The 12,518-nt window shown below is 46.5% G+C and overlaps 1 protein-coding gene across 1 annotated transcript in view; it reads left to right on the top strand.

Annotated features, from left to right (window-relative positions):
* Nucleotides 1-566: 566 nt before the first annotated feature.
* The window catches only part of SUFU (suppressor of fused homolog (Drosophila)), a gene marked incomplete at its 5' end in the record, with an annotated part of 63,792 nt that continues 51,840 nt past the window's right edge, over nucleotides 567-12,518 (top strand). The window contains one exon of the mRNA XM_010153207.1: nucleotides 567-703. Coding sequence (XP_010151509.1) covers nucleotides 567-703 — 137 coding nt within the window. The remainder of the gene's footprint in view (nucleotides 704-12,518) is intronic.

Below are 12,518 nucleotides of genomic sequence, written 5' to 3'. Positions count from 1 at the left end.
GGAGCAAAATAAGAAATAGTGCATTTTGTGAGAAGTTATTAATTTTCTGCCTGCATCTTCTTGTTTCCCTCACCCCTGCTGACCTTACGTAATGCAGAAATTGTGTGCTGTAATTCAAACTGTTCAGCTGTTTCAACCCAGAAGCCTACTACCCAGTAGTTTAGTTGCATCCCTTAGGGAAACTTGAATTCACAAGGGTGGAATAACGTTGTTTTCTCTTGCACACTTTCTTTGGTGTTCCCATTTAGCTTTCAGTGCAAAATTTACAGTGATGTTTTAAAAACAAATTTAGGTTGCTGAAAACCCCACTGGTCTCAGGAAAGGGGTCATGGTTCCAATGCTGCATTTTTCTGACTGAAAACACTACTATGAAAGTTATCTTCTAAACTGTATTACATCAGCTAACCTAACAGTGTTATGCCGTGAGCTACAGTAGACTGAAATAAGAGAATTTCTAAACATGTCTTTTCTAGCAGGAGAACTCTCCTTTTCCCATGGTCCTAATCCTGAAGCCTGCTCTGGTTACAAGAAGTATGTCCTGACCTTTTATTTTTCATTCCTTCCAGGTTTACAGGAACAGATGGACCAAGTGGTTTTGGATTTGAGTTGACGTTTCGACTAAAGAGAGAAACGGGGGAGTCGGCACCACCTACCTGGCCAGCAGAATTAATGCAGGGCTTGGCCAGATACGTCTTCCAGTCAGGTACTGCAGGGTTAAATACGCTGCCTTGCTTTTCTCTGCTTTCGTTCTGAAGGGCCACGTTTCTTGCATTATGTGACACTTGTCTTATCAGTGCTCAATCAAATCTTGGGAATTATCTTTGTGTGGGAACCCAAAAGAGTGTGTTTCTTCCATCAGCTTGGCTTACTGGGGACAAAAGCCAACTGCTGTTCAGGTAACTCCAAATCCCTAGTACTGAAAAGCTGAAGATCCAGAGCAGCTACTAGCTATAGGAAGCCTGCATGGTGGCTCTTGGTTGCTTTTCTGGGGAGCAGCCTCTTAGAAAGGTCTCGCTTCTCAGCAGGAGGGCTGTAGCCTCCAAAGTAGTTGCCGTTCCTTCACAAGCAAGCCTCTCCCTGTGGTCTGTGCAGTTGAGCAGCAGCAACGTATATAAACAAGGAGTCGCTGAGATTAGAAAATGTAGGAGTCCTAAGGGATGCCAAGGCTGGGAGGGCTAAGGAATACACAGTTGGGAATCATTAATATGGATGGAGACTTGGAAGAAAACTGGCAACCAGGGTGCCTGCAAAATGTCCTCTTGCACTACTCCTTCTGGGTTTCATTTATACCAGGAGGTTGAATATTAGTTTGTAGGGTGACCCGTGGAAGGGTTGAGTGCACAGTGTACTTGAAAGGCACTCTCCAGCATCACAAGTTCTGAAGGAAAACATTTGAAGAACTTTTTGTAACCTAGTTTGAGGTCCTTTACGGGTAAAGTACCTTCTAAATCAATGATTATTGAATGTGTAACATTTGGTACTTGCTCTACCAGTTAATACATTGCTAAATAACTTCTGATTCTACTGCTGGTTTCCAGTCAGCTGGCTGACTCTGACAGGGGAAAGGTCTGGATGAAACCAAGATTGCTCTGCTAACCATTGTGACGAACCTCTGAGGCAGTGGCAACTCTTGGGAGTATTTTTCCCTAAAAATTGACTGACAGAGACCAATGCCAGCACAGATTATTGCTTGTCTTCACCCTGGGAGTGTCTCTTGTTGCAGCTTAAAATGACACAAGCATTTTTTGGGTAACCTTTGCTGTGTAGCTATCTTCCCCGCTAGCTATCCAAATTTGGGCGTACCTTTTTATCTTGATTATTGCCACTCTTAAGCATCTAAATCTATGTGACTGTCATCATTTTTGCTTTTGTTTGAAGTATGTGTCCTGCCTACATTGTATTGTACAGTAGCTTTTTGATACTGACCATGCAGTGGTGAGGTCATGCTTTTTCTGAGTATTGACTGCAGGGTCTGAGGATAACATCTGAGTCTAAAGTCTCCCTCTTAAATATAAAATAACACAAAACATGCTGTATGTTAACTTGCGTATGAGACTCCTTTTAGAACCTTTTAGATTTTCAAGTTGAGCGTAGGTTCTCATGATAGTCTCTTGAATAGAGTGGTTTCAGGGCCTTCTCTCTGTAGCAGTTGCTTGTTTGTCTCACCCTTTTCATGGGTGAGAGGAGGTCTGCAGAGTGAAACGGGGTTTGGTAGGGTATGTTAGGACAAATTTCTTGGTGACTGAGCTGGCACTCCAGGCAAAGACTTTCCTTGTTTGTTTTCCTGCGCAAATGCAATCTCATCTTCCTAAGGTCAAAGCTAATGAACAGTTTTTAGACTGGAAAGAGCAGTTGTGCCCATGCATATCAGTCTGAGGGGAACTTCTAAGGGCTTCCAGGACTATCCTCTGCTTATCTATGCTGGTTTTGACTTTCTGTCCACCGTGACTCTTTCGAGGCACTGCTTAAATATACATTAATATATTCTTGCCTCTGGGTGTTTAGCTCTCAATTGAATGTTATTAAAAACCCCTGTGCATGAATCATAAATTGACTTCTTTGAATGTGACATTGAGTGTGAGCCAGCACTACGCTCAGCATGCAGTAGGCAAACTGCATGCTGGGATACCTTAGGAAGAGCACAAGCAGCAGACTGCGGGAAGTTATCGCCTCTTCTGCATGGCAGTGGGGAGGCCTCACTTAAAATACTGTGTCCTGTCTGGGGGCTCCTGTTTTAAGAGATGCTGAGAAAACAGAGTCCAGAGTGGTTGAGATCCTAGAGCACATGAGCTGTGAGAAGAGCCGGAGGGAGCAGGACTGGTTTAGCCTGTGAAGAGAAAGTGCAGGGTGGACTAACAACTGTGTCCTGTCTGGGGGCTCCTGGTTTAAGAGATGCTGAGAAAACAGTCCAGAGCGGTTGAGATCCTAGAGCACGTGAGCTGTGAGGAGAGCCAGAGGGAGCAGGGCTGGTTGTGCCTGTGAAGAGAAGGTGCAGGGTGGACTAACGAGAGCCTACAGCTGTTGGGGGGTGTAGGTACACGATTGTGGGGTCAAGCCCTAGACAGTACAACAAGGGGCTACAGCTCTGAATTGTAGTATGGGAGCTTCTGGAAAGTCTTCAGGGAAAACTTGCTCACAAGAAGGTTGGCAAAAGACAAGGAACAATTTATCGGAGTTGGTGGATCTCTGTTCCTGAAAGCGTTCAGGACTTTCCTCATCAAAGCTGCAACAGCCCTGGTCTAGCACTGATGATGGCTCCAGTTCAAATAGGAGGCTGGACAGGAGACCTTTAGAGGCCCCTTAAAGTATCACAGAAGAGTTGGAGTTTTGTGGTTTTCCCATACATCTTCATGCCCTTCAGCGGGCAGCTGTGCGCTGTCACTGTGTCTTACCAACTGTCCCTTGCCCTGCGTAAGAGGAAACTCTAAGCTGTTGGAGCACGTGATCAGGCTCTAGTTTTATTTTAGTACAAACTTGTTTATCACTTGTCTCTGAAGTTGAAATCTTAGATAACCACAGACGTCTGGTTCATCCTGACTAGATGATGCATTTAAAAGTAAGACTTGTAATGGGGCAGACTATCATGTTGTTTCTTGATCTCTTGGGGCAATACCAGTTGACCACAGGTAGATGCAGTCATTTTCTGATTTAGTGCAAGCTCTCTCACTCCAATGGGCTTCAGAGTCCCCAGGCCGCCTCCTACATCCGATGTATCCTGCTTTGCTTTACTCCCATAAGCTGACCCTTCTCAGGCTGGCGGTCACCAGAGCAATTCCCATGTTCTCTATGGTGTCACCCCCTGGGTGATCAGGTACCCAGTGCTTGACAGTGTTATTTTTTTTTAATGTCTAATGGGATTTCCCCTGGTCTAACTTGGCCACTCCACAAAGCCAAGTGAGGTGCTGCCGTTGTCTTTTTCCCTTGGTCTTATACAGGACTATGCATGAATGGCTAGATGTTAACACTTTAAAACTGTCAGGTAGTTGAAGGGGTGGTTCTTCGGAAGCCTGTTGGGCACAAGGCAGGCTGTGGCACGACAGCGTTGTTTTAAGTGATGAAAGGTTTCTTTTTGCTAAAGTTCTTTCTGACTGTGCCACTTGGAGCGGTTGTAACGTGGAACAATGGTAAGTGTTGTTTGAGTCTGGTGTACGTACCTTAATGTTGCCCTCTTCAGTGGTTTAAAGATTTGTGGAGTCTCTTTAACACTCCAAAATAACCTTAAAAACATTTGATGAGCCCAAATAACTTGAGTAATGCTTATGGATCCACTCTGAACAAGACGCAAGAAAGAGAATTAAAACTGGCAGGAACTTCTTGGATAGGCTCCAAGCACTTTGGCATGCCAAAGGATTGCTTACTTTGAAAGCTATGCTAGGAGCTACATTCTTATCTCTTGAATAACAAGCCACCTTTTTGGTTATCAGCGATGTGCATTGCTGGGTCTGGTTGAAGGTGGAGGAGAGTGAGGTGTAGTCATACTCCTGCTGAGCCTGGGCATTGTCAGGTGGTGATAATCAAGGTGAAGACTCATCTCCCATCTGCTGCTGTCCTGAATGTTTCAGTGGTGCGTTGCAGTTACAGAGCACGTCTCCTTGCAGGTGGTGTGGTTTTGTTCCAGACGCTCTTAGGCAAGTGAGTGTCGTGTTCCTTTGTTTCCACCTCTCCTGTGCTGAGGCTGTGCTTTAGAAAAGCAGTCTTCTGCATTGAATTTCAGACCTCTTTGAGCCTTGGCTTCCCTGTTCACTGTAACAAACAGTCGATGCTTTGTGCTTTTGATTAAATGGCACTATTTCCCCTCCTTCAACAAAGCCAAGCTTGCAAGTCTCAAAAAAAGTTATTTGTGGCTTTATCTGTTCTTAATTTTATCACTGTTTGACCATGACCACAAATTCCAACTCTTTTAGTTTGTTTTTAAAAAAACCCCAAACCTGCAAACCTTGAAAATGAAACTTTGCAGAAATGACTGACCTTAGCTTAGTTCATACACTGGGAATATCTCGTGGTAAAACAAATTTATACTTCAATTGTTTTTTTCTTCCTACAGAAAGCTTATCCAGGGCTTGTTACAGCTGTTAACTCCTTAGGTACTGCAGTATTACAACTCTTGATCAGTGTAGAGAGGTCATGTTTTGTGCTTCCCTGAAATGAAAATCTACATTTTCCTTCGCTCTAAGGTAAAGTTAGGTTGTTTTCAGGGGCCTGCCTGATCTACACCGTGAGGGCAATCGATTGATGTAGCATGGAAACGAATGCGATGTGTGTATGAGTTCCTGCTGCTTCCATGTTTCTTGGCCTGAAAGAAAACAGCTGCAGCTGTACGGTGCAGGTCTGGAGAAATCGTCAGGAAAAACTCATCATGGATGGGGAGCCTAAAGATAACGTCATAGTGTATGTTGTGGTTATAGTGTCCAGGGTGCGTGAACTGCAGTGGGGAACTAAACCCGCCCACTAGTGCAGCTGGCTTCAGAAGTGTTAAGGCAATGTCCATGAAGTAGTTCAAGGTTTGCAGGATGGCTGACCTTGACAATATTTACCCCGGAACCATCAGCCTGAGCAGTCTTAGCCCCTGACATTGCAGGGGGGACACGTAGTGTTACGGGAGGCTGGAAAACTACAAATGCTGTTCTTCACCCACCACCACCCCAAAAAAGACCCAACAACAATGAAGAAAAACCCAACAAACCCCAATGAGGTTTCTTGTTGGTCAAGCAGGTCTTAAGAAACTGCTAGGAAAAGCAGTCTAGAAGGCATCCTGGGAATTGTGAATGTCCCTGCATGGATTTTTCAAGAAAAAAATTGGAACAAACTGTGATGAAGTGGCAGGCACCATGGGAAGCAGTGAATGTTGGTTATCTTGATACCAGTGAGACTTCTGTCATTGCCCCTTCCAACAGGTATGTGAGCGAGCCAAGGAAATGCAGTCTTGATAGAAACTAAAGAAAGAGTGATGCAATGCTGCTTGGGTATTTTGACTCTGAGTGATTGACAGTGTGTTGTCATCAACCACAAACGATGTGTAGGGTTTGGATTCATCTGAAAACCGAGTGCTCATGCAACTTGGTATTGAGCAGGATGATGAAATGCAGAGTACCCTGATGAAACCTGCAGGCACAGCAAAGCGCTGTGGCATGGAGGGCCGGAGTTCAGAACGACCGTTGCACATGGGGGGGAATGGTCTGAAGTACCAGTGTGCAGGAAGGTGCAACAAGTGTAAGGTCCTTTGCTTACATGGAAATAATCCAGTGCACAATTAGAAGCTGGGGAAAGGCAGCAGTTCTGAAAGGAGGAGAAAATGATTCGGGGTTAGTATCACCAATGGGCTCTGCCTAAACCAACACTCTCTGCTCTCGAGATAAGCAGCAAAGTTATTCTGATGTATAAATAGAAGTGTTTGGTGTATTGCATGTAGAAGAGTCTTTCTACACTGCTGAAAACACCTTGAAGGGATGGCGAGAGCGCTGTGTCTTGTTTTGGGCAAAGGACTTCAAGTCAGATGCATCCCAGTTGGAGAGGGTCTGGAGGAGAGCAATAAGAATGACCCAAAGGTCCAGAAAGTATGACCTGTGGAGGAATGATCAAAAGAGTTATATTTATTTTGTCTAGGGAAGAGAAGATGGGAGGAAGATGTGAGAACAGTCTTCAAATATGCCAAAGGTTGCTGTAGGAATAAAGTAATACATTTTTCTGTGTGCTTACTGGGGAAGTGAGAGGCCCACAACTACTAAAATTTCTGTAAGGTGGGGTTAGGGTTTGTCATTAGGAAAAACTTTCCAATTAAAGGTGGGGTTAGGGTTTGTCATTAGAAAAAACTTAAGTGCAGTGAAGCACAGGAATAGTTGCAGATTCCTCGTTGCTGCATAGCTTTGAGAAGAAGTCAAACTGTTCTTCATGGATGTTTGTCAGGAAGAGTTGATCCTTTAGGTGAGGGCAGAGTAGAAGCCTTCTGAGTCTCCTTTCATATTATAAGTATGTCATTGACTGACTAGGTGCCTTCTAAGCATAATATTCTATGGTTCTGTAAATACGTAATTACTGATGCACTAAATCTTACTTAAATGTGAGTTTTGAAGTCTCAGCTAATATAAAAGATGAAGTTTAACACTGAATCTGACTAGCCAGTAGTAGGAAGCTGTCTTGGGGGTGCAGAACAGTAGTAACAAAATCTACAAGGGAAGGAAGCAAGCATGCAAGGTGCAATTTGCGGGTGGCAATTTAATGTAGATTTCAGCTGATTACTTCAGGAGAATCTTGCTTATAGGAATTATTCCTTAGAATTGTTACACTTTGGAAAAGTATATTGGACAGAACTAATTCCAGGGGGTACACAACAAGTACATGCTGATAGCGTGTCAAAACAATGACCAAACTACCTGTAACTGACTTGTTGGATTGGGTTTCCCCCCCGCCCCAAACACCTCTCATGCCCCGTCTGCACTGTTACGGTGAGGGATTCCCTTTTCAGAGAATAAGGCATGAAATACCCTCTCTTGTCCTTTAGTTATTTATGTGGAACTCACTGGAATGTAGTATCCATGAGCTTCTGTCCTCTGTCATGATTCAAGTCTGCAGACCAATTTCAAAAATCCCTGGCAGGGAGGATGGTTCTGACTGCATGCGAGTGCCCGAGGTGGCACAGCCACACAGGTCTTCAGCAGCCAGGCTGAACAGCAGGCCCTAAATGAGGTATGTCTAACCTTCCTTACTTATTTCTGACGTGGCATACTTTCTTCAGGTAGGAATTATAATTGTCTGGATTATCTGTAGTTTGAGGAAGCACATTATTGTTCCTGCCTATTGGCCAAATACATCAGTTTGAGGATATTATGCCAGCTTTGTGTGCCTCAGTTTCCCCTTTGGTGAATGAGGGTGCTTGCAGGAGTTGTAAGGACTGCAGATGTCGATGCAGTCTTCTTACTTAGCAATTTCCATCTAATTCAAGTTTAGTCTGAGCCACGGAGGCACTTTGTTTTTGACAGGCAGCATAACTTTTACACTGAAAATGGGACTCGGAGGGATTAAGTGATTTGGCAGGGTCACAGACCTGCAGCCATTAAGCCAGCGGATACCTTGACACCTGCTGCCCTGGCGTAACCACCGGATCTCATCTTCAGATCTTCTCGAGTCCGGAAAGCTTCGGAGGGGTAGCCTCAGTGACTCCTTCCTTGCCGGTGTGTTGTCAAACATTCTTGACACAGGCCAATTTCTGTGTGTGTAAAGCGGGGAAAAAAAAGCCCAAACCCAAAACAAACTCCTTGCTTCCTTGAATACAAATGAGGCTTGTCTAGCTTGTTTGTGAAACAGTGTTTATTTCTTCCCAGTAGGATGACTAAAGCCAAATAAAATCTCCCAGTAATTCATATATATTTTTCCCTGAACTGTGCCTTTATTTTTTTCAACCCCAGGCTAATTTATTGTTCTCTTCTGGTTTCTATGCCTCTAAAATATATGTATTTTTTCTATCATCTGTTTGTAATATTGACCAGTTTCCAGTGTGGAGCTGGCCCTGGCTCCTCTCTAGTATTCCAGATTTTAGATTAAAAATGGGGGGGATTAACTGTGGGTTTTAGCTCCACAAAGAGGTATAAATCAACATCAATTTCACTTCAACAGAGCCCCTTATGTAGTGAGCTGGGCTGCGCAAACACTGAAACCGTAGCGCAGTGGAGCTTATGGAACAGCCTCCTGGCCTGTCCTTTGCCGTAGGTGAACAGGACTCAACCAACTTTGTTCTGCAAAGGGGTATGGAAACATGAAGTCACTGGTTCTAATTTAACCTAAGTCTGTCATGGCCAAAAGCTCTCATCATCTGATAGTTATTCAGTGGTCCATGAGAAATTGGTTGGGTTTTAGCCTAATTCCTCTGAGACGTTTCTCATAAAACAAGCTGTTCTGCGAGCAGCAGTGCAGATCAAGGCTGGTCCTTTACGTCTCTGTGTTACCCCTCTACATCCCGCACCGCCGCAATAAATCCACTCCTCCCCGTACTGCTGTCTATGAGCTCACCGCCCCAATATTTCCCATCCCTCCCCCCGTCTCCTAAGCCAGCCTTGTCACAACCCTGAGCTTCCAGCTGGGACGTACGTGCCGGGGCTGGTACCAGACGACGTGCTGGCTGATAAAACAGACCGGGTGGTTGTGCGCAGGGCGGTTGGCTGACGTGCTGGGCATGACGGGCAGCTCTCGAGCTCGCGCTTCGGTCTCCAACCTGTCGCTGGCACCCCCCAAAGCTGGCTGGAGGCTCTGAAGTTGTTGGGGAGGGAATTGCCAAACACACCTCCTGTAAAGTGTCCTGATAGGCGTTGCAGCAAAGTGCTGGTTTGCAGATGGACCCAGCCATTCTTTCTCCCCTCTGTAGATCATAAATAAAGCTTATCCAGAGAGAAGCAAAGCTGTCGATCAGTCAGACAACACTGCAGAGACCTCATGGAAAGTGGTTTTGTCTGCAGACTCTAAGAGGAGACATTTTGTAGGCTCATAAATTCATCTTCTCTTGAAATACTGTCCCAGGGTTGTGCAGAGAAAACACTGAAGCTGGGACCAGGTTTACTGCCGTGTTGCTGTTACTGCTCGGGATGCTCAGGGCCTGAAGCTTCCCTGCTGTGGCATTATCTGATCACCATGCCCAGAGCAGGATGCTCAATACCTGTTGCGTGTCCCGCCATCCTGCGGATAGTAGCTCTGCTCCCTTTGTGTGTGCGCCCATTAGCTGACGCGGGAGGCAGTGCTGGTTGCAGGAAACCCTTCCTTCTGCAACACAAGCCTCAGCCGGTGTGTGCGGTTGTAACCCACAGTAACTTGTTTGTGTATCGGAGATCTCAGAGGAGAGATGGTAGTGTTGCAGTGTGGCTTCATCTGTTTTTTTCTTGGAGTGTGCTTGAAGGATGGGGCAGCTAGACACCCATCCCCTTCCCTGGCATAGCCACTCTCAGGCGAGTCTCAAGAAGCCTTGTTGTTGTTCAGTCTTCGGCATCAAACTTTTTTCTCTATCTGTTTTGGGTTTTTCCTTGGCTGTTCTGGGTTTGGTCCACTAGGGACCAAACGGAAAGGCATTATTATAGCTGCTCTTTTCCCCCTCTCAAAGAAACTGTAAACTTCCACCGCCTGCTTCTGATGTTAAGATGGTCTTGCCAACCTCTAGCAGGGATCCGTAGGGAATATGCATAGCAGTACTGACCATGTGCAACATCCGTGCTCCTTGGCGGGGGGAGCCTTTCACTTGGAAAGGAGGGAGAAGACGAGTCTGGGCACTGGTGATGCTGACACTGGCGTACAGGTCAGTATGCAGAGATGCTTCTGGGTTCCCTTGTTGAAATTAATGCATTCCTCTCTGCATACTTGCAAAGTTTAGTGTTATTTGTCTGTTTGTGGGACCTTCAGAGTCTGGTGTTTTATCCTCCTTGTTTGTGAGGCAGGGCAACTCACCCAGTTCCCTTTTGCGGCTGGATGCCAAGGCATGGAGGGGGTAAGAGGCTTGCCAGCTGTTGGAGAGGAACCTTGCGGTGGCTGCAGCTGTAGCTGAGGGTCACAGGCTGTGAGCTGGCGCGTACCTGGTGCCCCGTCCTTCCTCAGCATTTGTCCCGTCTCGGTCAGGATGGTTTCGGGTACGGGTGGTAAGCTAGCTGGGGGCAAAGGGCAGAAATACAGCTATGAGCACTGCTAAGTGCTGTTATGCCACTTTGCAGGTGGTGTGCCCATATTCTCCTCCTTCCTGACAGCATAAATGATTGCATGACCTAAGATTTTGGCTGGCTCAACTAACTCCAATTCTCTCTCTGTTCAGAACAGGCAGGGTGCTGTCCCTTCACAATACGGAGGCAACCCAGCGCCAGGCTCGGTCCTGCCCCTTGCCTTGGAGCACTGTCACTTCTTCAGCTGCTGATGGGACAAGCTGGCAGTTATTTAGCTCTTGCTGGTTGTGGTGGGTAGCATCTCCCTGGCTGTTGCCTAGGACTTGTTAGGACATTGTGTCACCCCAGAGAATCTCTTCCCCATGTAATTCCTTTTTGCTGCAGTGATAGAAAAGCCCCTGCAACTCTCTGGCCAGGTTTAAAAAGTGCTGGATGCTTTCTCAGGAACTGGAGAGGAGGGGAGCAACACCAGTGCTGTGTGACATTGCCTTTTGCTTCATCAGCACTGGTGGTGTCAACCTGGACTCTGCATGAGGCTCCTGCAAGCTTCCTCCCAGTCTGCAGTTCAGCAGTAGGAAAGCTTGATTGGGAACCCAGGAGATTCCAAGGACACCTGTACTCTGATTTCACCTGGGGCAGGGGAGAGTCTGTGGCTTATATTGTCAGTGAGCTAGCTATGTAATACAAATTAGAGACTTTACTTCCCTACCTCCCTAACTGCATGGGGTTTGGGCTTTTCTCTCTCCTGCAGCTTGTCTGGACTGGGTCAGGCTGGGTAGTTCCTGTGCCTCGTCATGGAAGCTGCTATTGTCTCTCCAACTTCTTGCTCTCTGCGGAGAAGAGGTCTTTGACCTTCTCTGGCCCCAAAGGGTAGGTTGACACTAAAGCATGAGGAGACTCTGTGCCAGGAGCAGAGGCACAGAAAGTCTTTGTTCTTTATAAAAGAATTTGGTGAAATAGAAGGAAAGCTGTCTTCCCCGGACTGCTTTACTGATTGCGTAGTATTTCTAGGCAGTAAGCAAGGGATCTCGGCGCTGCCTGAAAGAGGAGGCTTGTTTTTAGCTGCTACTGCAATTCAGATAAAGTAGGTTTAGGCCCAGTTTGAGTTGGCGAGATTTCAACTGATGCTGTCCCTTTTAATTCTGTCAACTCATGTCCTGTTCCTGCCTGGGAACTGAACTTGGCTCGTTGCTTTTCAGCTGTTCAATACAGTTCATTCAGTTGGTTTATTTTTAAAAAGGAAAAAAACCCACCAAAACCCCACTGTCTCCTCTGTGCTTTGTATCAGTCCATGTGTCCTGAGGTTGCTCCCAAATGTCAGGAATGGACAAAGCAGCAACACTTGTAAATCTGAGCCACAGTTGCGTTTATAAATGCAGAAGTCCTTTCAGCCTTCGTACTGCATGTGGGCTGCCATGGGGAGAGGGAGGAAAGAAACGGGCACAGAAACCCCGAGGAAGCAGTGATCCACCTCGGTGTGAGGCTGCCCCACAGCCGAAGCGGTCAGAGGACAGCTGGCAGCCCCCACGCCCTGGGTGCTGGCCCCAGCATGTGTTCATCCGGAGTGGCCGTGGTTCAAGATAGCAACTGATCCTGCTAATGTTTTCTGCCCAGAGTGGAGGGGAGATGAGCTCTCTGCAGGAAGCCTCTTCTCCATCCTGCCCAGAGCATCCCTGTGGTAGGAGGGTGAGGAGAAGCTGACATGCTGGGGACCAGCCAGCCCCATTAAGAGCAGCATCTCCAACTCCTGGGGTAAGGAAACGGGGGAGAAGCTGCACATGGTCAGCCCAGCCTCAGACAAAGACTCAGTCCCCTGTACTGAAGGAGAAATGCCAGACAAAGGAAACAGCTCCGGGAAAGGCAGAAAACTCCCCCTCCTGCTGATGTGAG

The sequence above is a fragment of the Eurypyga helias genome, unplaced genomic scaffold (genome assembly GCF_000690775.1).
Source record: "Eurypyga helias isolate BGI_N326 unplaced genomic scaffold, ASM69077v1 scaffold23766, whole genome shotgun sequence".
Lineage (NCBI taxonomy): Eukaryota > Metazoa > Chordata > Aves > Eurypygiformes > Eurypygidae > Eurypyga > Eurypyga helias.
This window is presented reverse-complemented; position numbering and strand designations above follow the sequence as displayed.